The 27,477-nt window shown below is 42.6% G+C and overlaps 2 protein-coding genes across 7 annotated transcripts; one reads left to right on the top strand and one right to left on the bottom strand.

Moving 5' to 3' along the window:
- Nucleotides 1–4,484: 4,484 nt before the first annotated feature.
- MCEE (methylmalonyl-CoA epimerase) lies at nucleotides 4,485–12,108 on the bottom strand. 6 transcript variants are annotated; one of them, XM_044932770.2, is made up of 4 exons: nucleotides 11,971–12,104; nucleotides 9,354–9,496; nucleotides 7,458–7,843; nucleotides 4,485–4,914 (listed from the first exon to the last, which is right to left on the bottom strand). In XM_044932770.2, the coding sequence occupies exons 1-4, from the start codon at nucleotides 12,087–12,089 to the stop codon at nucleotides 4,762–4,764; spliced, it is 801 nt and encodes a 266-aa protein (XP_044788705.2). In that variant the 5' UTR covers nucleotides 12,090–12,104; the 3' UTR covers nucleotides 4,485–4,761. The 6 variants fall into 6 exon arrangements, with proteins under 6 accessions (XP_044788705.2, XP_025126733.3, XP_044788706.2 ...); XM_025270948.3 differs by having other exon boundaries at nucleotides 7,458–7,792; XM_044932771.2 differs by having other exon boundaries at nucleotides 9,354–9,504; nucleotides 11,971–12,087.
- Nucleotides 12,109–12,243: 135 nt separating this feature from the next.
- Nucleotides 12,244–24,912, top strand: MPHOSPH10 (M-phase phosphoprotein 10). The gene is made up of 11 exons (XM_006066414.4): nucleotides 12,244–12,747; nucleotides 15,042–15,759; nucleotides 16,584–16,735; nucleotides 17,200–17,371; nucleotides 19,632–19,773; nucleotides 20,561–20,628; nucleotides 21,458–21,595; nucleotides 22,318–22,428; nucleotides 22,924–23,031; nucleotides 24,057–24,287; nucleotides 24,667–24,912. The coding sequence occupies exons 1-11, from the start codon at nucleotides 12,659–12,661 to the stop codon at nucleotides 24,814–24,816; spliced, it is 2,079 nt and encodes a 692-aa protein (XP_006066476.1). The 5' UTR covers nucleotides 12,244–12,658; the 3' UTR covers nucleotides 24,817–24,912.
- Nucleotides 24,913–27,477: the final 2,565 nt, after the last annotated feature.

The following is a 27,477-nucleotide window of genomic DNA, read 5'->3' as shown; positions in this document are numbered from 1 at the left end:
ACTGTCTGAGCCACCAAAGAAGCCCAGAATATTGTACAGACCCCAATTAAAACTGTCTAAAATTTTCACTGGCAGGGTCACTGCCTTTGGGCATAAGGATGGCCTGCAGTCTTCTGGCAATTCCCCACAGCAGCAACCTTAAAGGTTTCACTTCTGAATACCTAATATTCACAAAAATTGCTGGGCTTTAAATGACACTTGATATCAAGAAGTCTCCAGAGCTAAAGAATAAAAGATGCAAAAAAAGGTCAAACTATCAGAAGAAAATACCAAGAGGTAAATACAGTCTATAAGTTTTTCTTAAGAAAGCACAGGAAAAGGTTCTCAGATGAATAATTAGACACAGGACAATCAAAATGACAACAATGTATGGCCATAGAGAAGTCCAAAAGATCATTCTCAAAAATTTTAGAGACAAAGAATGCGAGAGTCCTGTGAAGAAAAAAGACCCTTAGATAGTGCTGGTGAATGTTTATTGGTAATGTTCATTGGAGGACATATGTAGATGTGCATTTTTAACAGCTGAGACAGACAGACCCTATAATCTGGCAGTCCAACTGCTGAGAGTGTATGTGGAGAAAACCAGATTTTAGAAAACTCGTGAGCATAAGCACACACTGCAGAAGTTCACAAAATAGCCCAGATATGGAAGTAAGCAAATGTACATGGACAGATGAATGGATACAGAAAAAGGAATACACGCATGCAAAGAAATATGGTTCTGACTTCAAAAAATGAGATAATGCCAACTGCAGGGACACAGATAAATCTAGAGGTAATATCATTAGGTAAAGTCAGTTAGATGGAGAGAGAGAATTATTATATGATATCATGTACAGGAAATAGGTACTCATAGCATGCGTGCATGCTAAGGCACTTCAGTACTATGAGCTTATTGACGTGTGAAATAAGAAACAGTCTTAGGCAATAAACTTATGGTCACCCATGGGGAATGGTGGGAAAAAAGGCATAAATTAGGAGGGAGGAAATAACTCATACCCACAAATACATAAAAAATAAGTGATCAACATGGGCCTACTTGAGAAAATATGTTGGACTAAACACACTGTAATAACCTACATGATAAAAAACCCAAAAGATGAATAGGTACAGAAATAAGTATAACTGAACAAGATTTTGTACACCTATAACATAACCTTGTAAGTCATTTTTAGTCCAATTAAAAATACATATTAGGGGAAACAAAAGTATTAAAGAGACCCAAGCTTTGGGTGGCTTCTTCTCACATACTCCACTCTAGTTTACAACTGGGCTCTAAGACTATAACTCAGGCCTTGGATCCCATAGTAACAAAACTTGGGCATGAAGGTGTTCCTCTGCCTTGTGCCCATTTTTCAAAACAGCAACCTAAAAATACTGCTCTAAGTTACTTCATACTCACAAGCAGTGCTGGGATCTAAATGATCAGATCAGATTAGATCAGTCGCTCAGTCGTGTCCGACTCTTTGCGACCCCATGAATCGCAGCACATCAGGCCTCCCTGTCCATCACCAACTCCCAGAGTTCACTCAGACTCACGTCCATCGAGTCAGTGATGCCATCCAGCCATCTCATCCTCTGTCGTCCCCTTCTCCTCCTGCCCCCAATCCCTCCCAGCATCAGAGTCTTTTCCAATGAGTCAACTCTTCACATGAGGTGCCAAAGTACTGGAGTTTCAGCTTTAGCATCATTCCTTCCAAAGAAATCCCAGGGCTGATCTCCTTCAGAATGGACTGGTTGGATCTCCTTGCAGTCCAAGGGACTCTCAAGAGTCTTCTCCAACACCACAGTTCAAAAGCATCAATTCTTCGGCGCTCAGCCTTCTTCACAGTCCAACTCTCACATCCATGCATGACCACAGGAAAAACCATAGCCTTGACTAGACGAACCTTTGTTGGCAAAGTGATGTCTCTGCTTTTGAATATGCTATCTAGGTTGGTCATAACTTTCCTTCCAAGGAGTAAGCGTCTTTTACACGACCTTAAAAAATTTTCAAGGGAATCCCATCAAAACAAGTTAAAAGTTGGCAGACTTTCAAGAAAAATATTTTCAACTGTAAATTCTCGTCACACTGTTTTAAAAAAAACCCAAGTTGCTGAACATCGTGATCTATGAGAGATGTGTGAGTCAAGAGCATAATGAGGGATCACTCTGCACCAGTATGAAAGGCCATTGTGACCATTCTGCAGAGAAGAAACAGTGAAAATGCAGAGACAATGGAACCCATTTATGGTGCTTGTAGCAGGTAAAAGATAAAAATAGTATAGAGATGAAAATGGAACTGCCTTAAAAAAATAAAAATAAAGCTACTATAAGATCCTGCAGAAGCACTCCAAGGAATATTTGAAAAGAAGACAATATTTTGAAACACACATGCAACCAAGTTTGCACTGGACTACACTCTACAATAGCCAAAAAATGGAAATAAACATATTGTCAGTGGGGAGATAAACAGATAAAGAAAAAGAGACCCATGTACACAATGGAATATAACTCTGCCAGAAGAAAATTAAATAATGTAATTTTCAGGAACACTGAGTTTGCTCAGACTCGTGTCCACTGAGTCGGTGATGCTATCTAACCATCTCTACTACAGTCGCCCCTTCTCCTTTCGCCTTTGATATTTCCCAGCATCAGGGTCTTTTCCAATGAGTTGGCTCTTCACATCAGGTGGCCAAAGTAATGGAGCTTCAGCTTCAGCAACAGTCCTTCCAGTGAATGTTCAGGTTTGATCTCCTTGTTGTCCAAGGGCCTCTCAAGAGTCTTCTCCAGAACCACAATTCAAAAACATCAGTTCTTCAGTGCTCTGCCTTCTTTATTGTCTAGTTCTCACATCTGTACATGACTACTGGAAATACCATAGCCTTAACTATACAGACCTTTGTCAGCAAAGTGATGTCTTTGTTTTTTAACACACTGTCTAGGTTTGTCATCGCTTTCCTGCCAAGAAGCAATAGGCTTCTAATTTCATGGCTGCACTCACCATCTACAGAGATTTCAGAGCCCAACAAGAGGAAATCTGTCACTGCTTCCACCTTTTTCCCTTCTATTTGCCATGAAGTGATGGGACTGGATACCATAGTCTTAGTGTTCTTAATGTTGAGTTTTAAGCCGGCTTTTTCACTGTCCTCCTTTGCCCTCATCAGGAGGGTCCTTAGTTCCTCTTCGCTTCCTGCCATTAGAGTGGTATCATCCACATATCTGAAGTTGTTGAAATTTCTCCCGGAAATCTTGATTTCAGCTTATAACTCATCCAGCCTGGCATTTCTCATGATGTGTTCTGCATGTAAGTTAAATAAACAGGGCGACAACAAAAACAGCCTTGCCGTACTCCTTTCTCAGTCCCGAACCAGTCAGTTGTTTCATACAAGGTTCTAACTGTTGGCTCTTGACCCGCATACAGGTTTCTCTGTATGTGGAGACAGGTAAGATAGTCTGGTATTCCCATCTCTTTAAATAAGAGTTTTCCACAGTTTGTTGTGATCCACACAGTCAAAGGCTTTAGCATAGTCAATGAAACATAAGTAGACGTTTTTCTGGAATTCCCTTGCTTTCTCTATGATCCAGCAAATGTTGGCAATTTGATCTCTGGTTCCTCTGCCTTTTCTAAATCTAGCTTGAATATCTGGACCTTCTTCACATAATGCTGAAGCCTAGTTTGGCGGGTTTTGAGCATAACCTTACTAGCATGGGCGATGAGTACAATTGTCTGGTGGTTTTTGAACATTTCTTTAGTACTGACCTTCTTGGGGACTGGGATGAGGATTAACCTTTCCCAATCCTGTGGCCAGGGCTGGGTTTTCCAAATTTGCTGACATTTTGAGTGCAGTACTTTAATAGCATGTTTTAGGATTCTAAATAACTCTGCTGGAATTTCATCCCCTCCACAAAGCTTTATTGGCTAAAAATAAAGTGCTTAGTGCTTCCTAAGGCCCACTTGTTGACTTCACAATCCAGGATGACTGGCTCTGAATTCACACTCTAGGATGACTGGTTCTGAGTGAGAGACTACACCATTGTGGTTATCGGGGGTCATTAAGATCTTTTTTGTACAGCTCTTCAGTGTATTCTTTCCATCTCTTCTTGATCTCTTCTGCTTCTATTAGGTCATTATCACTTCTGTACTTTACTGTGCCCATCTTTGGATGAAATATTCCTTTGATATTTCCAATTTTCTATGTCTACTGACTAAAAAAAATCACCTATCTATGTACCCACTAGATTAGGCACCAAGTTTGCCACAAAACTTCCTGTTTATAATCTAGCACTAGCCCCCAAAATAAAGAGCCTGTGAACATGCACTGCTACAGAAAAACAAAAATTCTGAGGTCAACACTTTATCCTTAAACAGTTTGCTCTAAAAAAATTCTCTATAACATCCTTAGGAAGCCCTTTGTCCCAGATATATAGCTGGCTGTCAGGTGTCCTCTATGCCTCCATCCTGCCCCCCTTTCCACACAGCAGACACACTGTACTCAACCCCATTTCAGAAAAGGAATAATTTATTTCTATGAATATGACTTTAATAATATTCCAGAAGTATTCAGTAGTCAAAGTTTTCTCCAAATCAAGAAAAAAGAATCCAACATAATCAGCAAATATTTTGTGTGTGTATCCATGTATATACACACATATAATTTAAAAAATCTCTTTCCGTAACTTAGTTCTGACTTCTAAGTGACAGAAGCAGTGAAAGACTCGATGTTGAAGCACCCTGTGATAAGGCTTTTTCAGGGTGATCAGGTTCTTGTGGATTATCCATCAGGCTTGCTCCAATTCCACAAGGACTCCACCACAGTCACTGGGATGCAGAAAGATCACTGGTTTTCCATGTGCTCCTATTTTGGCCTCTTCACTTAAAACACGAATCTTCTTTTCTTTCAAATCCATCACAGCCACATTTATATTATCCACCTTGAGAAAAGGAAATAAACAAGAACACATCTGAGATCATAAAAATACCAAAATATAGTATCGTAAGACATAGAAGAAACTTTGCAAACGTGTGTCTAACTCCTCTGCCTTTGGGCAGAACCATTCTTTAACCATCACAAAAATAAGAGTTTGCTAAATTTTCCTAGGTAAGCAACCACAGTGCTTAAGCATTTTCTCCATTAGTAAACATTTCTCCTTAGGACCTAAATGATGTCTGCTTCACTTCATAGCATGTTCTTGTTGCAGCACTATTGATGATTCTTCACAAGTTATTTTTCCTAAGAGTCTTGGCTTCCTCATTTACAAGAGAGAGATGAGGTCCACCATATATATAGCTAAGAGTTCAAAATGAGATAACAGATGAGAAGCTCTGAGCATAGTTTGTAGAAGGTACTCAACAGATATGAGTGCCTCCCTCATCTCCAAACCTCCCATCTGCCATACTGTCTGGTTATTACTTTTATTTTGGCCATGCAGTATGACATGTGGGATTTTAGTCCCATGACCAGGGATCAAACCTGCACCCCTTGCACTGGAAGTGTGGATTCTTAACCACTGGACTACCAAGGAAATCACTGGTTATTACTTTTGAGATCAGAACTTCATATACATGAAAATCACTATTAAACTGTCACCAAAATATCTTTCACCATTCTTGAAAAATCCAAACATGTATAATTTTGCAACTCTCTTCTAAGCCATTTCTATTTTCTTCATATTTATTGGTAGTCTATAAAGGAGCAAATGTGTTTCTAAATACTTGATGGAAGAGTGATTTTTCTCACTTCTCAGGTGGTGTTAGCATAAAGAACCCACCTGCCAATGCAGGAGACATAAGAGACACAGGTTTGATCCTTGCGTCAGGAAGATCCCCTGGAAGAGGACATGACAACCTACTCCAGCATTCTTGCCTGGAGAATGTCATGGACAGAGGGTCGTGGAGGGCTACAGTCCATAGGGTCACAAAGAGTCAGACACAATTGAGCGACTTAACACGTACCTTAGACGTATCTTAGAAAGTCATCCTCCTAGACTGGGAACCCAGTAAGTAGATAGAAAGGGATAGTAAGAACCCCTACATTCTGAGGCAGTTCTACATCACCCTGGAGTTTAATGATCTAACAGCTTCACAAACAATTAAAAAAAATACAAAGCCCCAGAGAGGATAACATCCGTGTATCCAAATATAGACTTAACAAATGTTCACATTTATACAGACTTATTTTCAAAGAGCCAAGGATTACATACTGCCTTTTAAAACTGGTTGAAAAATGGATGAGGATACCAAATGTTACTAAAAATAAACTATAATTTCTTCAAACAGAGTACATTCTTTCTGAACACAAGCACTCAGTGGAGGACACGCAGTAGGTTCTCTAATATGTTTGCAATGTGAACTGAATAAATACTTGTGTTCATGCTGGAATCCAAACCCCCTGTTTCCTGGACTGAGAATGAAGCCTAACTATTAATTATGTCATTTTTAAAATCAAGAGACCTATCCTACCAAAATAATGTAAATCAAAGCATAATTAATACTGCTGATACTCCAAAAGCAAGTTTTCAGAACATGAGCATTTATGGATTAAAGCCTCTCTAAAGAGACTGTTCTTGTCTAACATTTTTTCCCCCAGAAATTGTTAGCAGATGCAACTGAGAAGATGTGAGGAATCACAGTCGGTAACTGAATATGTATTGCCTTTGTAATATGGGTCAAGTTATTAAAATTTTAAAGGTAGAAAATAATTATAATACTTAGCATGTATATGGAAATTCTTACTTTTTAAAGTCTTGTCACTTGCTTCTTCTAATTGCCTTGTGACAAGGAAAACAGTGTATTCCTACTGCACAGAAGGTGCACATGATCAGTAAATACCATAGCAAGAATGCAAATCTGTTTTGGCCAACTTCAGTGGATGCTGCTGCTGCTGCTAAGTCGCTTCAGTCGTGTCCGACTCTGTGCGACCCCATAGACAGCAGCCCACCAGGCTCCCCCATCCCTGGGATTCTCCAGGCAAGAACACTGGAGTGGGTTGCCATTTCCTTCTCCAATGCATGAAAGTGAAGTCGCTCAGTTGCGTCTGACTCTTCGTGACCCCATGGACTGCAGCTCACCAGGCTCCTCCATCCATGGGATTTTCCAGGCAGGAGTACTGGAGTGGGGTGCCATCGCCTTCTCCAACTTCAGTGGATAGTGACAGTTAAATCCAAACTTCAGTGAGACATATTTTCATTATGATTTGCAGTTTTCTAGAGGGAAAGAGACTATATCTATAGATCCATCTTTGAAGAGGACCAATATTACCATGATTTTTTCCACTAGTCATGTACAGACATGAGAGTTGGACCATAAAGAAAGCTGAATGCTGAAGAATTGATGCTTTCAAACCTAGATGCTGGAAAAGACTCTTGAGAGTCCTATGGACTGCAAGGAGATCAAACCAAATTGAAGAAATTTAAAAAACATAAAAGACATTTTAAAAGAGAAATTTACAACACCAAGGATTAAAGTAACTAAATACCTCAATGCAGACATGGTGCATCCCTCCAGCCTTGTTTTTCTTTAGGAATCCTGCAATTGGACTGTCACTTCCCAGTGGGTGCAGCAGCTCCATCTTGGTGTTTCCCAGGTTGACAAAAACCACGGACACTCCATGCTCTGGAAGAGGGACCGGCTCACCCACCTCGGCCCCCAGAACATTTTTATAAAATGCTCTGGCCTTTTCCAAGTCTGGCACTGCAACTGCAACATGGTTGAGTCGACCCAGGTTCCATACAGGGCCAGCCCCTGGATGTGAAGACAGCGACGTGGAAGTTCTTACTGTTGAAACTGGAGTCCGAAGTCTGGGGAAAAGCCCTGAAAAATTGAACTGCCGTTGACATCCCTCTTTTGAGAACTGATGTCTTTCTAAAATTAATTTTTAAAAATACATGTAAAAATTATTTACTCATTCTTTTTAGGGAAATTAAATCAGAGGAGATAAATGAAAAACGTACATCAGAATTATTCATCTTGCTCTGAAATAACTGTCTGGAATTAAAAGGCTAATTCTGAACTTTTTATTCACTGTTGCTTTGTTTTTGGCTGCACCATGCGGCTTTGGGGATATTAGTTCCCTAACTGGGGACTGAACTCACAGTCCTGACAGTGAAAGCACAGAGTCCTAACCACTGGGCCACCAGGGAATTCCCTTCTGTGCTTTTTAGATTCAGGACAAAGGGTGACATTTTTCATAATAATTTATATTTACCAATAACACTTAAAGGAAAGCTGCACATCACAAAGAATCATTTGTTACTCTCTGAATTTCATAAAGCACAAGTTTGAATGTGACAGTGAAATGACATGCATTTAAGGATGAGAGCAAGGAATTTTCTTCTCTACCTACAACCAGTTTTTTTGTCTTATATTCTGTAGTAAGTTAATGAAAGTCATAACTATAAGTACCTTTTAATGTGTACTTGATTTGGATGATTATCAACAAAAGAAAATATCTCATTGGGGAAAAAACAGGCAAAGATCAAGAGGGTACTTAAATCTATGAGAACTTTCTCTGAGTGAGTTTAATTGTTCTTTTTATAATTTTGAAAGACTAGAAGCAGAAATGCCTCTAAATGTGAAGAAAATTTGCATCTGGAAATAGAAGCAGCCTGCAATGTGTTCTTCCCAAAACACTGGACTTTAAGAGCTGGACTCCCCACAAGAATGAAAATCACATATAAGTATGAGGTCTAAATATAATCTTGCAAAACTACACTACTTAATAAACAAGTATGAAATAGCAAATTGAAGAGCATGTATTTTATTTTTATTTATTAGGCTGCACCAGGTCTTAGTTATAGCATGCGGGACCTTTCATAGTTGCAGCATGTGAGATCTAGTTCCCAGACCAGGGTTCAAACCTGAGCTCTTTGCATTGGAAGCTTGGAGTCTTAGCCACTAGACCACCAGGGAAATCCCAAGAACACATAACTTAAACAAAGGGTTGTTAGTTTTTAATGAAAAACACTTTAAATAGTACCTAGTATCACAGAGCTTCGGCTAACCTAAAATTATTAATAATTTCCCTTTACTAAAATTTTTGATTAACAGGGAAATTAAAGTGGCACCATTTGATTTGATTGAGGACTGTATGGTCTTCCTTGTCGGGAAGGCAGTTTCCTCAGCCGCAGGGGGAGGGGCCTGGGCCTGGAATGCTTCACCAAGTGACACAGAGCCCACAGCCTGAGTCACTCTTATCACCTTGTGGGGCCTCTCCCTCACTCAGGATCAATGACTACTCCTTTGTTTCTGCTTAAAGTGTGACTGTCACACCTGTCCTCCACAGGGAGGGGACAAGGTTCCTTGTACTGTGGCACTGTGGCAAAGGGGAGTGTGTATAGGCAAAGCGTTCTGCCCTAGCCACAGGGAGACAGACCTGCTGGCTGTGGGGGACAGACATCCACTACTGACGTCATCTTGCTCTGTGTCTTCTCCACACACTGTCCCAACTGGTGCTCGTGTTCTCCTTGGAGACTCCAGTTCTTTGGACTCAGTGTATCACCATGAAATTCAATTGTGCTCCAAGCCAGTACAAACATAAATATACCATTTAAAGCAAATTTCATAAAAAGAATACCTAATCCTTACTAGATGGGATGTGTTCTAATCTTTTCTCTCTTTTTTATTTTAGTTAAAAAAAAAAAATACTGGTCCCACCTGCTAAATATCTGCCTTGCTAGTGTCTTGTAAAAATTAGGTATTTGATGTAAAAAATATACTACTACAGTGCAAGACATATATAACTGGCAAACAATAAATTTGGCCATTCTTATTGTTAATGACACACAGTGACTGCTGGTTTAGTGGCAAGCAGGGTTCTGTGGAGACCAAGAAGCCATATGAAGGGCATAGTGAATTTTAAAAATGCTGACAACCAAGAAAATCATCAGTCAGACTGTAGAAACGGCCCAGTCTCTACGCCTTTTCCACACCGCTGGGATCTTTCACCCGTGGAGGACAGATGCTATGGTGTAACACCTCGCTGATTTAACCTTTCTCCCAATAAAGACCTACAGGTTATCTTAACATTAGAGTTACGCAACAATACTACCACACAATCTTGCCTAAGCAAACGGTGATCACAAATTCTGAAACAGGAGTGCACCATGAGGTGGTCCAGTTCTGCCTATTAGTTTTAATGGCCATAAATTAGAGAGAATAGTCATAGTTCAAGGGAGTACTTTAATAATCTTCCCACTTAGAGGGGGGAAAAGAAAAAACTGGTTTGATTTTCTTCCAGGTCACAATGAGTGGCAAAGCTGGGTCGCAAGTCCAGGTCTGTCTGACAACAAAGTTCATGTTGTTCAACCATGATGTTTAATTTTCCCACTCTATTAACATTATGTGCCATTTTTTTAAGCTGAGCTGTGTGGCATGTGGGATTCCAACTAGGAATCAAACTCATGACCCCTGCATTGGGAGCATGAAGACTTAACCACTGGACTACCACGGAAGTCCTTCTTTACCATTCTTTGATTCTCAGTTTCTAATATTGTTAGGGTAAATCCTATGAATAATATCTATTTTCTAAGAAATAGCTTTCTAAGAGATGAGATGACTGTTTTGTGAGTATTTTTTCATGTATGTATCACCTCTTTTAACTGATCCAGGCTGAGACAGTTACAGCTATTACGGTGCACTTTGTATAGGGCTCATCACTTAGATTCGGTGACTTGCAATGATAGATGTATAAGACATTTTCTGACTGTAAGAAAGACTATGTTGTTGTTGTTTAGATGCTAAGTAAGTCATGTCCGACTCTTTGCAACCCCATGGACTGTAGCCCGCCAGGCTCCTCTGTCCACGGAATTCTCCAGGCAATTCTCTGGAGCTGGTTGCCCTTTCCTTCTCCAGGGATCTTCCGAACCCAGGGATGGAATCTGTGTCTCCTGCTTGGCAGGCAGATTCTTCACCACTGAGCCACCTGGGAGCCAAAAACAGTGATCAATAAAGTACTTGTTCAGTTAGAGACGGGGCTTTAAAGGACTTCAACTGTAAGTTTCAAGACGGCATTTTCTACGAGAGAAACCTAACATTATTTAGGGTTCATGCCCTTCAACACTTTTTGAAGGTGCTCAGCTTAAGTATTTGTCACGAATGTTCAGGAGTAACTCTGAGATATCACCACTTGGTAACTCGTTCCTATCAGGGAATTTCAGATTAAGAGAAATAGTTACCCCTGATGAAGGATGAAGAAAAAAAAAAAAAGAGGAGAAAGTAGATGAACTGGGATATCAGAGAACTTGAGAGGTTTTGTTTCTTTTTTAATGGTGGTATAGAGAACTCAAGAAACCTTCCACATCCGTCTGCTGCTTTCTTCCCTGGCTTTAAACAAGATCGTGAATATCTTAGGGTATGTGGGAAGAAGACACACACCTTCCATATTCTTTACACAACTGACCCTCCAGAGTGGGCCGGGAGTTCAGCTTGCGTTTTCAGTGCTTCTTCTGTTTCCCCCTCGTCTCTCACTGTCCCTCTGCCATTTACCACATTTTCGTCTGGCTCGGCCTGGCTGCCCCTTAGCCGGACGACCCCGCCTCCAGGGCCACACAGAGAATTGCTGACCGTCAAACGCAAAGTGAAAGAAAGTCAAAGTGAAGTCGCTCAGTCATGTCCGACTCTTTGCGACCCCGTGGACTGTAGCCCACCAGGCTCCTCTGTCCATGGGATTTCTCAGGCAAGAATACTGGAGTGGGTTGCCATTTCCTTCTCCAGGGAATCTTCCCGACCCAGGGATTGAACCCAGGTCTCCCGCATTGCAGGCGGACACTTTAACCTCTGAGCCACCAGGGAAACAAACACAGAAGGAAATCCCCAGGGTAACCCGACGCGTCCCTGGGAAGCTCTAAAGGCGCTGACAGCAGCCAAGGAACGTGCCTCGGGGGCAGACCGCAGCAGACCTAGGTGTGCTGACCACACGCGGCCTCTTCACGCCCCGGCCTCCCTTCCCGCGAGCCCCACACCTCGGACAGCCCCGATCCCGGAGTATTCACCTGCGGCGCTCGCGGCCGCCACCTTCAGCACTCGTGCCATCTTGGGAAGCATCTGCTAATTCCAGACTTGCAGTTCCGTGGGAGGGGCGACTGTGCGGCAGGGGGCTGGACACTCGCATTAGGGGCGGTGCGAGAGGCCTAAAGGGCGGAGCAAACGAGGCTAGGGGCGGAGTGAGAGCCCGGAAGGGAGGGGCAACCTGGCTAGGGGCGGGGCGGGAGACTGAAAGGGCGGAGCAGACGAGACTAAGAGCCGATCAAAAGCTCCGAGGGGCGGGGCAGAAGAGGCTCGGGTCTCGTGAGTGTGCGACGTTTGTGTGTGTGCGGGGGAGCAGGCCCTCTGTTTTACAGCACGACGTACAGTAGTCACCGAGTGCTTCTAAAGCAGAAACTTAGAAGGAGGACGCGACACCTCCTGTGGGCCCCTCAGGAATACAAAACAAAAAGTTTGGAGAAATTTCATCGAGCTGACCAAAGGCGACTTTCTGTTTCCAGCCCCGCCCCCCTACGCAATCCGGTTAAAGTTCTCGGGCAGTCATTGGCTGAGGCTGGAGGTGGGTCCGGAACCTGTGCGCCGCGGAACCTTCGTTTCCTGGCTTCAGCCGCGCGGAGGCGAATCTTTGCGGCCTGGTTTCCGGGCGGTGGCTCACTTCCTTTGCATGCGGCGCTGTGTCCCGAGCGGCAGTTAGCCATGGCCCGGCCAGCCTGGCGTCGGCGGACCCTGGAGCGGTGCCTGAGGGAGGTCGGTAAAGCCACCGACAGCCCAGAGTGCTTCCTCACGTAAGTGCCCAGATTCCGGGCTCTGGTGCGGCGCAGGACTCGCGTGGGCGCGGGCTGCGGGCTCCCGGCAAGTTACAGATTAGGAGAAGGGGAGAGCTCTTTTCCTTACGATTCAGGTAGTTTGCGCTCCCCTGGCCTGTCACACTTCTTTAGATAGTTAAGAGCTATGTTCTGTGGGTCTCCCACAGAACCACAGTTCTGGGCTGCTGAACTCAAACTAACCTGGGTTATTACAGTCTCGAGGTCTTCATGCTCTCACCCTTCACACAGACACACCGGGTGGCGTGCTCTTTCTCCCATCTGTTCCCAAAGCACCCAGTGCTTACTTACTCAACATCAGACTTTATTGAAAGTACTAACTTGCTTATCTATCCACCCCCCGACTGAGCCTGTTGAAAATTAGAATTGCCTTTAATCTCCCTTCCCAGCACGAGCTCTTCGTGTTTTTGTTCGAAGACTTTATAGAGATCTTGTATTTCAAGCCCGACCTTTCCCTTGAACTCCAGGCTCACAGCCAACTAAAGCCGTACATTGAGCATCTTAGATTCAGTCTGTCCAAAATGAACTGTTGCTCTGTTTGCTTCCTATCCTCTGCCCTCCCTGAGATCCTTTCCCCATCCTCTCCACCTGCCTTCCCTATCACATTGTATCTTTACAGTTTTTCAGATGCAAACCAAGCCACTTCCTCAGTGTCTTCCTTTTTTCTCGATTCTACATCCAGCTCATTAGCAAATCCTGTCAGTTACATCTCCAAACCGTATTCCGAATTTGACTATTTCTCACCGTTTCTGCAGCTCTGATCCCAGCACAGTTGTGCATCCTTTGTCTGCATCAGCCTCCTGATCACCTTCATTTCATTCCTTCTTCTTGGCAGGCCATCTCTCCAAGCATAAGTCAGGTCATTTTGCTTCTCTGCTTTAAAATCTTTACTTTTTTAAGATTTTAAAATATTTGTACTGTTTCATTTACTTACTTTTAATATTTACTTGTTTATTTGGCTGCCCCAGGTCTTAGTTGCAGCACTCGGGATCTTTAGTTGCTACATGTGATTCTTAGTTGCGGCCTGTGGTATCAGTTCCCTGACCAGGGATCAAACCCAGGCCCTGTACATTGGAAGTGTGGAGTCTTAGCAAGTGGACCACCAGGGAAGTACCCAAAACCTTCACTTATGAAAATGACAGCCTCTTATCTCTGAGGCCTGCATGATCTGGCTCCCCCCAGCTCTCTAACTTTCCCTTCTGCCTCCTTCACCACACTCAAGCCAAGCTGGCCTTTCTCCTCCTCAGATTCACCAGCCTCATTTCTGTCTTAGGAAATTTGTTCTTGCTGTTTCTTCTGCCTGAAATATGTGTCTCCAGATTTTTTGTCAGACTGTCATCTTACAGATCAGCTCAGATGTCACAGCTATTCTGTGACCACTCTTGCCACAGCAGGTGGACTGACTGAATGGAGTGGCCTGTGATATAGCAGAGTTGAGAATTTAAGGCTAAGATACACTCCACGCATGCTCAGTCGTATCTGACTCTTTTGTGACTCTATGGACTGTAACCCGCCAGGCTTCTCTGTCCATGGGACTCCAGGCAAGAGTACTGGAGTGGGTTGCCATTTCCTCATCCAGAAGATTCACTCTTTATCTCTAGGCAAAGAGGTCTGTAATGGGTTCCCTGCCTGAAATCTAACAGATTCAGAGATACTGGGTTGTCACCTTTTATATACTAATGCAATTCTTGGGCAAGACAGTACACTCTTGGGGGCCAGAATCTATACTTAAAATGAAGATTTCATCCTGCCATGTGCTGCAGCCTGGAAGGACCTAGAGAATATTATGCATGTTGCAGTCAGTCATAGAGAGACAAATGCTGTATGTTATCATTTACATGTGGAATTTTAAAAGAAATATAGATGAATGTATATAGCAGAACAGAAACAGACTCACAAATATACAGAACCAAAAAGTGATTGCTGGGGGGCGGGGGGGCGGGGCGGAAGATGAAATAGGAGTGTGGGATTAAGAGATACCAACTACCATGTGTAAACTAGATGAGCAACAAGGATATATTGTATGGCAATGGAACGATCTTGGCCATTAGCTTCTAATAACCTAATGGAGTATAATTAATAAAAATACTGAATCACTGAAACTAATATAATATTGTAAAGCAGTACTTCAACTTTTTAAAAATTTGATTTTGCACAAGAGTTGGCCTTTTTTTTTCCTTTCATTTCTGAGTGCTGTGAACTTGTTAACTATAATTATAAATCTCATTTAACTCCTTCTCCCTGCCTCTTAACAGCATTCAAGATGAATTGGCATCAAAGTTTACTTCTTTAACAAAAGTACTTTATGACTTTAGTAAAGTACTAGAGAATGACAGGAAACATGGGAGTCCTTTAGAAAAATTGATGATAAATAATTTCGATGATGAGCAGATTTGGCAACAGTTGGAACTGCAAAATGAACCAATTTTACAGCATTTCCAGAGTGCAGTTAGTGAAACCATTGAAGATGAAGACATCAGTCTTCTCCCAGAGAGTGAAGAGCAGGAGTGTGAAGAGGATGTGATGGAGCTGGAGGATATGATGGAGCTGGAGGCTGCTGGCCAGGAGGACCTGGAACAAGATTTAGAGGAGGAGGAAGTGGAGGAAGCAGAGGAGGTGGAAGTGTCAGACCTGAGTGCTGATGATCCTGAAGTAGATGAGAGAGCCAAAAACTCAAGCAAAATGGATCTGAGGAAAAGCCCAGATTTCAGCGATGAGGACTCTGATCTTGATTTTGATATCAGCAAACTGGAACGTCAGAGCAAGGTACAAAGCAGAGTGCCTAGGAAACGAACAGAGAAGTCCATAGTAGATGATAAATTCTTCAAGCTCTCTGAGATGGAGACCTTTTTAGAAAACATGGAAAAAGAAGAGGAACAAAGAGATGACCAAGAGGAAGATGATATTGATTTTTTTGAAGATGTGGATTCCGATGAAGATGAAGGAGGACTGTTTGGAGGCCAGGATCTTAAGGTAAAGTTTGGGGAGAGGACAGAGTGTTCTTTCTGCCTCATCACATGAGAGGGGGTTCTGTTTCTCCAGAAGAGGGTTGCTGCTAAGTCACTTCAGTCATGTCCGACTCTGTGTGACCCCATAGACAGCAGGCCACCAGGCTCCCCTGTCCCTGGGATTCTCCAGGCAAGAACACTGGAGTGGGTTGCCATTTCCTTCTCCAATGCATGAAAGTGAAAAGTGAAAGTGAAGTCACTCAGTTGTGTCCAACCCCATGGACTGCAGCCCACCAGGCTCCTCTGTCCATGGGATTTTCCAGGCAAGAGTACTGGAGTGGGGTGCCATTGCCTTCTCCAGAAGAGGGTTAAATACTTCAAAATTCACCGGGGGATCAGTGAAATATTTAGATCAGTTTAAAAAAAAAAAAGAAAGGGACTGGAGAAATTAAACCAAAGCCATCATTTCCTTATCATGAAACACTCCTTTGTGGCTTCAGAACCACAGTCACACATGTTACGAAGATTCAGAATTTTCCCTCAAACATGAATGTTCACCAAGCACTAAGAATAAGAATGAAAGAAGATATTTGTATACTTTATATAGTCAGGGATGTTTTGGAAATACTTGTAGTTAGAAGATTTGGAGAGAAGAATGTGGTGCTCTGTCTTACCAGTTATAAATGAATCTGTGCTTCTGTTCAGTTTGCTGTGGTCTAATAGTTTTAGGGTTTTGTAGTAGTGTTATTAGTTGCCGACTTCCCCTACACAGTATGCATACACATTTATGTGTGATTTAATGTATTTTTCTATCCTTGATTAAAGGTTTTAAAAGTATTTTTGTTTTAGTCAGGTAAAAGTTCCAGAAACCTGAAATACAAAGATTTCTTTGATCCAGTTGAAAGTGATGAAGACGTAGCAAGTGTCCACGATGATGGGAATGAACTGGCTTCAAATGAAGAGGAAGAGATTGCTGAAGGAGAAGAAAGCATTTCTGAGACGTGAGTATTTTGAGTCCTTTACACTGTAAGCTGGAGCTGCCGATTCATCTATGTACTACCAGTCATCAGATGTGATTGTCCTAAGAAGTGGGATTCTCTAAAGTAAGACAGTCTCAGAATAGCCAGAGGAAGTCACCAAATTTGAAGGGACGTCAGAGATGACCTAGTGTAAATCACTGTGACTGGCAGTAGCAGGCAGACCTTCCTTACCAGGAGCTCTGATATGTTTTCTGTGCCAATAAAAATACCCTGTTGTTACTTAGGTGAGATAAGTCTGTATCATAGATTGATGAATAATTTGTTTTCTATATATTGGACATTTTGTTCTATTTTACCTAAATACTGGAAGTTCTGAATATTTAATTGCATTGTCTACAAAAAAAGTTTAACTGCTAAGCTTGTTTCTTTTTGATTTTCTAATGAAAACTGGTATGTTTCCTTTCATAAGTGTTTTGGTCTCATAGGGATGAAGATGATGACCTTGAAGAAAGTGGAGACAGTAAACAACATAAAGAAACCTCGAAAAGAGTGACCTTTGCTCTGCCCAATGATGAGGACACTGAAGATACAAATGTCTTAAATGTACAGAAAGACTCTGATGAAGTCAAATCCTCTTTTGAAAAAAGACAAGAAAAGGTAATAATTAGGAAATTTAAGGGATTTTTAAATTATGTTTAACAGTGACTGTCGAACTCAGACTACTAACGCATCTGCCCTGGTTTTGTGTGTGTGTGTGTGTATGGCAGGGGGCTTTTTTTTTTTTTTTGATGGTACACCTAATTATCCTTTAAAAAAAAATCTTGTTGCTCTCTGTGGCAGTGCATAGAGATAACCATGTGGGAAGCAGCCAATTTACAAAATTCAGTGCTGCATTTCCCAACCTGTAGCTTTCAGTATGGAGCCCATGTGTAAAACTTGTTTCTCTGTCCTTGCTGTCTTTATATCTGAGACAGGTTTTTTCCTAACTGGCTGTCCTATGAGCCTCTCCTGGTAACCGCTTCAATTGCTTGTATCTGTGAGGTGCCGTCGGAGAAGGCAATGGCAACCCACTCCAGTACTCTTCCCTGGAAAATCCCATGGATAGAGGAGCCTGGTAGGCTGCAGTCCATTAGGTCGCACAGAGTCGGACACGACTAACGTGACTTAGCAGCAGCAGCAGCAGTGAGGTGCCATGCAGCCAGAATTCTAATTAATACATTCAAACACATTTTCCAAAGTTGATAAAAATTATTTCTTTATGACATGCTGTCAGACAAACAAAATGTTGTTTGAAAATAATAGATATAGCCTGGCTCCAGACATTGGGCTTTATCTTAAAATGTCTTAAAATTTTATCACACAACTTGAAATGAGAATAAGTAAATAACCAAAGATACCAAGGATATCAAGAGCATTATTTTAAAAAGAAAATCTGAGTTAAATCTGTTATTATCACATTGTTCCCTGAAAAGAAAGTCTTTAAGGAAAAAAAAGTAAAAGAAAATGAGAAACTTGTCCTTGAGTTAGTGACCTTCCCTCCCTGTACTGCAAGTGGGTTTAGTTTACTGGGGAATTGTATCAGGCCTTCAGGAAGTGTATAATTTAGTACTGTTTGATCAGTTCCCACATATGAAGAGTAAAGCTTCCAAATTGTCTTCTTGTGAAGACATGAATGATTACACGAATACCCCAACCTGACAGGTAACATTGAAACATGCATAGTCTCACTTGTGAATAGTGATGTGGAAATGCAAAATAGTGCAATGAAAGAGTAACGCTACCACAGCTGTGTAGGCCTCATCCTCTTGATTCAGGATTAGGAAATCAAGTTAGGTTAAGGAGAAAAATCATATAGTCACCTCCATATGTGTCAAAAAAAGACATTTAGTAAAATTCAATATTCATTCCTAATTTTTTTTTCACTTCTAGCGAAATATAAGCATATCTAGCCAAAATCTGCCATCCTGCTTAATGGTAGAATTCTAGAAACATCCCTTTAAAATCAAGAATAAGACTTATTTCCATTACCACTATTACTATTTCCACTGTTACTTAAGATTCTTATAGAAGTGTTACTCAGCCAGGGCAACTATGAAAGAAAACACTAATAAGAGATGAGAAAACTGAAATCAAAGCTTTCATGTTTGGAGAGAAAACTAGAAAAACCAAACAGGTGAACTGGAAAGCTATTAGGAAAAATAATTTGGTAAGGTTGGTGAAAATGCTGTCATCTTATACACCATGAAGTCATTATAGATGCCACCTCTTTAGACATTAGAGATAATTTGGATTGTGGGTGTGGATCAAAGGGGTAGTATATATGTGCTCAGTCGTGTGTGACTCTTTTGCCGCCCCATGCACTGCAGCCCTCCAGGCTCCTCTGTTCATGGCATTTCCCAGGCAAGAATGGTGGAGTGGGTTACCATTTCCTCCTCCAGGGGATCTTCTCAACTCAGGGACTGACAGGTGGATTCTTTACCAATGAGCCACCTGGGAAGCCTGGAGTCAGAAGCGTCAGGCTCCATCAGATACTGATGCCCTAATAAAAAATTACTTAGTCTTGGAATGCTTAATAATTAAGTTGATAGTGGTTTGTGAATAAATAAAATAGGTCAGTTTCACTAGAACAGAGCCCAGAAATATACCCAAATGCTTCTGGGAGAAGTGAGTAAATAGTAAACATAACATTTCAAACGAGTGCAGGAAAGAGGTCATTTACAGCTCCTTATCCTACCTCCAGATAGGAGTAGAAGTCACTACCGCCATCCTTAAAAACATGCAAAGACAAAGCAGGATTTTATTCAGGAACAATGCATTTCTTGCTCTCCCCCTAGTAAAAATATTAGTTGCTTTTACTCACCTGTATGTCTTAATTCTGTTTCCAAATGTGTGGTAACTCTTTCTGTCTCTTTCTCAGATGAATGAAAAAATTGCATCTTTGGAAAAAGAGTTGTTGGAGAAGAAACCTTGGCAGCTTCAAGGAGAAGTGACAGCGCAGAAGCGGCCTGAGAACAGCCTCCTGGAAGAGACCCTGCACTTCGACCACGCCGTGCGCATGGGTGCGTGTGCCCACTGGGCTTCCATGGGTGTTCACGTACCCTTTTCGGTGGTTTTCATAGATTGGGAGTAATATTTCTTCCCCCCAAACTTTTTATTTTAAAAACTTGCAAACATACAGAAAAGTTGAAAACTAGTACAGTGGACAAATGTGTGCCATTCTCCTGGGTCTGCGGATTGTTAACCTTTGGCCGTGTTTGCTTTCTCCCCCTGTTCATGTGTGGCTGTGTGTGTGTGCTTTTTTTCCCCCTGAGTCATTTGAAAGTAAGTACCCAGGATCATGACACTTTGGTCCCGAGTACTTTTACTATTTTCTGAGAACTAGAACATTCTCCTGTACAGCCACAACGCCACTGATCCATCCAAGAATTACTACTGTACTGATAATGCCTAATGTGTCACCCATAATTAGAGTCCTGCTGCTCATCTGTTTACAGTGCCTGCTGTTACTGTCCAGTGATTAAATTGTGACTCCAGCCAAAATCTCTGACCATCTCATTGAATTCTTTCTTGTACCCATTATGTCAGAATGAATTTTCATTGTATTTAGTGCAAAAAGGAGTGCATCCCCAGGTGCACAGGTTAAAAGTGTTAGCACTTACCACTGTGTGTACTTTGTAGCTTTGTGGTTCTCAAATTGCAGGGAGCAATTGCAGAAAGGTTAGCTAACACACACATTAGTGTCCCTTTCCCCCATTTCTGATATGGGAGGTGTGGGGTAATCCAAGAATTCACAAAACCACAGGTTCATTTCTATCTACCTAACAATACACATTCTGTATCCTTTAGCACCTGTGATCACAGAGGAAACCACTCTCCAACTAGAGGATATCATTAAGCAGAGGATAAAAGATCAGGTCAGTAAGAATGAAATTTAACTTAATTCAAAGTTCACTGACATTTTTAGAAATAGAATATTTTGGGAGTAGGAATAGCACTCTCTTTTCCTAGAATATTTGTTCCTATCAAGTTTTTGTGTAAAAGCCCTAAGTCTACCTCAAAGGTATCCTTGACCTTTGTTGTATGAGGTACTGTCCTTGCTAGCACCCCAGAAAGAAGGGTGTCCTTCCTGAGGAGAACAAAGTAGCCAGAGCCCCTGCCATCCCCCGCAACCCCCCATCCTTGCTAACCTTTCGCGTGGTGTGGGATGAAGCTCTGGAGGGCGACTGGGGTCGGGCTTGACATGCTCACACCCAGGACCCTTGGTCCAGGCACCGTGTCTAGTGTGACATATGAAGGGTCTAGTTTTCAAGTGTGTAAAACCTACCAAAGAGTTTTTGTTTAAAAACTGATCTTATTTTGTAAACTTAGAGTAAAATTTGGGTATGAGGCATGTATAGCAAGAGATGACTTTGTAAGATGTGTATGCTTAAAATAGGAAGGGTTTGAGGGATGGGTATGATACACAGAGGATCTTTTCCTTTGAAATGAAGCAAACTCTTGTCTTGACTGTTGGACAAACCACCATGGGGAGCTGTGGAATTCAAATTGGTAACCAGCATTTAAAACAAAAAAGGACACTTGAGTGATGCACTCTCTGCTTTGAGAAAACGCCTTTCTTTTGGCTGCAATTTGCTTACTCTGTAATGATAATCAGTTTTCCAGAGGAAGAGGCCTAAGGGACCCTAGAAAGAAGTTACAGATTTTGTCAGTCAATTTATGTTCCATGTGCCTTTCCTGTTTCAGGCTTGGGATGATGTCGTACGCAAAGAAAAGCCTAAAGAGGATGCATTTGAGTATAAAAAGCGTTTAACACTGGACCACGAAAAGAGTAAATTGAGCCTTGCTGAAATTTACGAACAGGAGTACATCAAACTCAACCAGGTGAGGAGGCCACTATGGCAAAGCCATTGCCATTCAGGGAGGAGATGTAGAGAACGAGTTCTGTGGGTTCTACCTACTGCTCGAGAGGTGTGAGAGACAGAAGTCCTGAGCTGGGGTCACATTGTGTAGTGTGAGGCAGCGTGGCTATAAGAGCAGAAGGGCTGTAGCGCTCCCATGGAGTATCACTGGCTAGGGGTGGTTTGCAGTCACTCTTGGTCCCCTGGTACTCTCACAGCTAATTATTAACTTTCCAGCAATTATTACAGCTGAATAATACTCTGTTGTATGTGTGCCACAATTTATGGATCCAGTTTCAACAGTTGATGAGTATTTGGGCTGTTTCTGCCTTTCGTGAATAGTGTGTCCATGGACATACATGTATATGTACTTAAATAAGTGTATGAGTACCTCCTTTAATTCTCTTGGGCAAATACGTAAAAGTGGAGCTGCCAGGTCCTATGGTGATGCTCTGTTTAACTTTTGGAGGCACAGCCAGACATGTTCCTACTGTGATTGCACCATTTTACATTCCCACCAACAATGCCTAACTATTAAGGGCACTAAATTGTAAGTTCTAAATGTTAGCAGTTCAATTGCAACAGTGACCTTACCTTGGGAAGTGTCTTTGGAGCTGAAGCCTGACGATGAGAAACTGGTGATGCCTTGAGTGTTCTGTCCTGTGTCGCCGCTTTAGTCTGATGATGTTGAACTGATTTCCTCAGCAAAAAACAGCAGAGGAAGAAAATCCAGAGCATGTAGAAATCCAGAAGATGATGGACTCCCTCTTCTTAAAGTTGGATGCGCTCTCAAACTTCCACTTCATCCCCAAGCCAGTAAGTGTGTGACATCTCAAGGAGTAGATGACAGATGAGAGACTTGCTGTTTGTTTGGGTTCACATGCACACCTGCAGGGTTTCCCATGAACCACAGGTTGGGCCTTCCATGGGGAAGGCTCGTGTCTGGTCCCAAGACGGATCTGGACCCCCCAGCTGGTCCAGTCTGACTTCCGTCTCCTTGGCGGTCCCTACCAGACCCTCAGTCTTAGCCACAGGCTCTCCTCCTCTCCCACCCTTCTCCCTGTCTGGTCTCTGGTTGTGTTTTCACTGTGTGATGGACTTGGGGGTGTGGGTGGTGTCTGTACCTGGCATTTATCAGTGCCTGCTACCTGTCAGGTTAGATCCTTCATGTCCACTAGCTCAGCCAACAGACCTCACGTCTCACATTTTAAATAATCTCCGTGAAGTATGTTATACTTCTTTAGGTTCACGATTTAAGTGTTTTACATGAGGACCACTTCTGACTTCCTGTCAAACATGTCTCTTTTCTAGCCTGTTCCAGAAATTAAAGTGGTATCAAATCTGCCCGCTGTCACCATGGAGGAAGTTGCCCCCGTGAGTGTCAGTGACGCAGCCCTCCTGGCCCCAGAGGAGGTCAAGGTGAGAAGCCAGTGTCGAAGTGTCTGTTTATAAATTGGTCGTTTATAGTCAGATCTCCATTTAAATAGTTTTCTTTGAGCTTGTAGTGTTTATTCTGACATATCTCAGCAGTTCCCACCTATAATCAAATTAGTAATATTATAGAATATTCAAATATGAGTTTTCTGTAATCATGTATTATTATGAGATGTAGGTTTGAGAAATATTGTAAATGCTGTTTACAAATATCTAGCATCAGTATCTTGTTATAATTCAGGTTGAATATTGGAAGTTTGAGGTTGTTAGATGTTAGCTAAGATGTTAGACTTGAAACAAACTGCATGTATTTAGCAGTGCTTTGATATTAGCATTTCCCCCTTTTGTTGTATCCATGTGAGGCTTATCAGTCCTGGAACCATGGTCTAGAACAGAGTGTGTGGGTCTAGGAAGAGCTGGACATACCCACCACACACAGGACACCCCTGCCTTGTGTACTTGGGAGCCCTCGCCTGGTGCAGGGGTGATGGTTTCTGCCAGGTGGACTGATTTCTGGCAGGGCCTCATCCCCCCGGCAGCCTGGCAGCAGAGCCCCCATTTTTGTGCTCACTTGCTTTGCTCCACCCACACTCACCCTTCAGAGCCTCTGCCTCCTACCCTAAGCTGGGCTGGAGTAGAGGAGAAAAGGGAGGAAGTGAACCTTCACCAGCTAGATTTCCTGCCCTCAACGGCTCAGAGCTGGGCAGCCGTAGGCAGGTCCCTGGAGCCCAGGATGGGGTCTGCCTGCTTCTCCAAGAGGGGAAGGCTGACACCCATGCTCTCCAGGCCACCTTTGTGAAGGAGTATGCAGACCAAACTGTCACCGTCAGAGCACACATCGCAGGTCTTACAGTGCGTCCCGGGTCTTGTAGCGCTTCCCAGGTCTTACATCGCTGAGTGGCCAGAGCCCCTCAGAGCCCGGGTCAGGTCGGAGTCCGTGCAGTTGCTTCTCTTACAGTTTCCGAAGTCATTAGGTTAGATTAATGAGTGTGTTGTTGGTTTTTCAATAGGAGAAAAATAAAGCTGGAGATATAAAAACAGCTGCTGAGAAAACGGCTACAGACAAAAAACGAGAAAGGAGGAAAAAGAAGTATCAAAAGCATTTGAAAATAAAGGAGAAAGAAAAGCGGAGAAGACTTCTTGAAAAGAATAACCCAGACCAGGCAGGGAGATACACCAAAGCAGTAGCCTCTGAGAAGCTGAAACAGCTGACCAAGACGGGAAAAGCCTCTCTGCTAAAGGTGAGGACGGGGAGGAGAGGTGTCAGGGGGCTTGAATACAGGGCCAGTGGCACACTTTAGGTGACCTGGGCGTCTAGTGACCAAGCTCACCCACAGAGGGAAAGGGAAGGGAGGAGAGGGGAGAGGCCGTGGGCACTGGCTGTGTTACAGCCCAAACCTTGGGTTTCAAGTGCAGGGGCTCATGGTCACCTGACATTGTGAGACCACTGTAGTCGTATAAAATGTGTATAATACTTCTGCTCTAATTGGCGCAGGCTCTCATAATTCTGTCTAGTTCTTTTCCACATTTACACTGTGATGCCCTGTTGTAGTCATTTGGTTTTGTTCATCTTTAAGCATAATACCTTACAGCATGACCTTGTGTTATTTCTAATTGTAGGATGAAGGTAAAGACAAAGCCTTAAAATCATCTCAGGCATTCTTTTCTAAATTACAAGATCAAGTGAAAATGCAAATCAGCAATGCAAAGAAAACCGAGAAGAAAAAGAAGAAAAACCAGGATATATCGGTTCATAAATTAAAGCTGTAATATATTTTGCATATAATGTAAATACTATTTACATGTGTAAGCTTATATTCTGTCATGGTTCAGTTTTGTAATAAAATTTTTGAGAACTTTTCTTCACACAGACTACAGGTGTTGGAGAATAGCAAGCCTTCCTCTGGGTGTGTGGGGGGACCTCTCTTCTCAGCACCCTGTTACAGCCAGCTACCCACAGCACAGGTCCTCACGTGTCTTCAGGGGGCCTTGGTTTTCTCCCACTGCCCTGCCATCCTTCCACAGGACAGTGGGGTTTCCATGCGTGTATCTTACATCCTTCTCCTTGGGAAGTGATCTCATGTTGTGTGAGCAGAGGCTTGTGAAGGCTGGGGAGTCCCATCCCCATTCAGGTGGGAGGAGGCCGGTGATGTGGCTATGAGAGAAGTGAGTGTGTTGGGAGGGCAGACCGGTGGCCACTGGAGCCTTCCATGACCACCATGCTGCTCCCTGTCTTGACCTCCTATCCAAGGAAGACTGTCTTTCATCTGTTAGGGCCTCACATTACCCTTTTGGGAGTAGAGAATGAGAACAAAGCTGAGGCTGACGCAGCAATGAGCAGTGTAGGAGGGTTCCTTTTTCTCCATACCCTTTCCAGCATTTATTTAGTAACAACACTCTTAACCCCACTTACCCCCTCAGTTCTGCCTCACCTCTCTGCTCTTCACGACTAAACCTCTTGAAAGAGCCATCTAGAGTTTTTGCTGTAGAGGAAAAACTTTACCCTTGTAGGTTTAATCCCTGAGGGCTGTGAATTAAACTGTCAATAGAAGACAAATTAACAGGAGAAAGTATTCATGTATTGTAGTTCTACAAAAGAAGTAGCTGGGTAAATGGTTAGAGATTTATACACCTAACTTGTCAGGGAAAAGAAAAGCAGGTAGGTGTCTAGAAGAACAAATGGGAGATAAGTTTGTGATAATGTTTGCAAATTCAGCTGCCAGGGGTCTTTCCATCTTCATAGCCATAAAATGCCCCCAGAGAGGGAATTTATGGGAGGTTTACTCTTGGTCTCCTTCCTGGTAGGAAAAGCTGCACTAAAGAGGAAATTCCTGGCAGCCTCTTTGACAACTGTTGCCTGTTAGAGGTCAAGGCATAATTACCGTTTTGAGACACAGATCTGTACTTTAAATGCTGTAGTATTAACAGTTTACACATCTAGATTTATGCATGAGAGGGAAGTGGGTCATGGACCATCATGATTGAAAAGGAAGCTTATCACCTAAGGACTTGTGACCCTTGATAAGATTAAAAAGGAGGTCTGATTAATGCTGATACAGAACACACAACACTAATGCAGAAGCCCAAACTGGGAAAGACATGTTTAAATTTTTCTCATCTTGCCATAAAACAGGAATTTCATTTAATCTGTACTTGCCTTTTAAACTCTATGTATATTTTTGTTTTTTCCCTGTCTTCCTTCATCAGAATGTATTTGCCACAAAGGCAGGATTTTCCCCCCCTCATTTCTGCATTCTTTGTTCTGTTCACAGCACCAAGGACATTACCAGGCATGAGGTTGGCACTCAATGCCATTCAATTTGTCAGTGAATTCCCTGTTCACGTCCTTTTCTCTTTGTACATTTATTCATGCATTCATTCAGCACACATTTATGGAGTAATCACACAGTGCTGGCTGCTGCTGTAGGCAGTGGTAAAGGACCACAGACAGGCACCCCATCCTCAGAAAGTTTCCATTTGGGTCCCTTGGGGTATTGGAACCAGCTGATATCAGCACTCAGTTCAGTTTAGTTCAGTCGCTCATTTGTGTCCGACTCTTTGCAACCCCATGAATCGCAGCACGCCAGGCCTCCCTGTCTATTACCAACTGCCAGAGTCTACCCAAACCCATGTCCATTGAGTCAATGATGCCATCCAACCATCTCATCCTCTGTTGTCCCCTTCTCTTCCTGCCCTCAATCTTTTCCAGCATCAGGGTCTTTTCAAATGAGTCAGCTCTTCGCATCAGATGGCCAAAGTACTGGAGCTTTGGCTTCAACATCAGTCCTTCCAATGAACACCCAGGACTGATCTCCTTTAGGATGGACTGGTTGGATCTCCTTGCCGTCCAAGGGACTCTAAAGAGTCTTCTCCCACACCACAGTTCAAAAGCAGTTCAAGAACAGTTCAGCGCTCAGCTTTCTTCACAGTCCAACTCTCACATCCATACATGACTACTGGAAAAAGCATAGCCTTGACTAGACGGACCTTTGTTGGCAATGTCTCTGCTTTTTAATATGCTGTCTAGGTTGGTCATAACTTTCCTTCCAAGGAGTAAGCGTCTTTTAATTTCATGGCTGCAGTCACTATCTGCAGTGATTTTGGAGCCCCCCAAAATAAAGTCAGCCGCTGTTTCCCCATCTATTTGCCATGAATTGATGGGACCGGATGCCGTGATCTTAGTTTTCTGAATGTTGAGCTTTAAGCCAACTTTTTCACTCTCCTCTTGCACTTTCATCAAGAGGCTCTTTAGTTCTTCTTCACTTTCTGCCATAAGGATATCTGCACTCAAGGGCTGGCTGATAAACTTTCAGTAATTTTGTTGTTGTTACACATAGCCATTATGTTAAATTATGTAATTTCATTATATTAAACTATTCGCACAAAGAAAAACTACATTTACAAACTACATTTTAATGTAAAAAATATGCA

The sequence above is a fragment of the Bubalus bubalis genome, chromosome 20, assembly GCF_019923935.1.
Source record: "Bubalus bubalis isolate 160015118507 breed Murrah chromosome 20, NDDB_SH_1, whole genome shotgun sequence".
NCBI lineage: Eukaryota > Metazoa > Chordata > Mammalia > Artiodactyla > Bovidae > Bubalus > Bubalus bubalis.
Note: the sequence above shows the minus strand (reverse complement) of the source record. Positions and strands in the feature narration are given on the sequence as shown.

Excerpts from the sequence above, each read along its gene's own strand:
- MCEE (XM_044932770.2), bottom strand. The coding sequence starts at position 12,089 with ATGCGAGTGTCCAGCCCCCTGCCGCACAGTCGCCCCTCCCACGGAACT. Across the intron at positions 9,497-11,970 it reads GGCGGCCGCGAGCGCCGCAG|CACAATTGAATTTCATGGTG; the intron begins GTGAATACTCCG and ends ACTGGCTTGGAG. Across the intron at positions 7,844-9,353 it reads CTGTCCCCCACAGCCAGCAG|AAAGACATCAGTTCTCAAAA; the intron begins GTCTGTCTCCCT and ends AATTAATTTTAG.
- MPHOSPH10 (XM_006066414.4), top strand. The coding sequence starts at position 12,659 with ATGGCCCGGCCAGCCTGGCGTCGGCGGACCCTGGAGCGGTGCCTGAGG. Across the intron at positions 15,760-16,583 it reads TTGGAGGCCAGGATCTTAAG|TCAGGTAAAAGTTCCAGAAA; the intron begins GTAAAGTTTGGG and ends TTTTTGTTTTAG. Across the intron at positions 20,629-21,457 it reads AGCAGAGGATAAAAGATCAG|GCTTGGGATGATGTCGTACG; the intron begins GTCAGTAAGAAT and ends TTCCTGTTTCAG.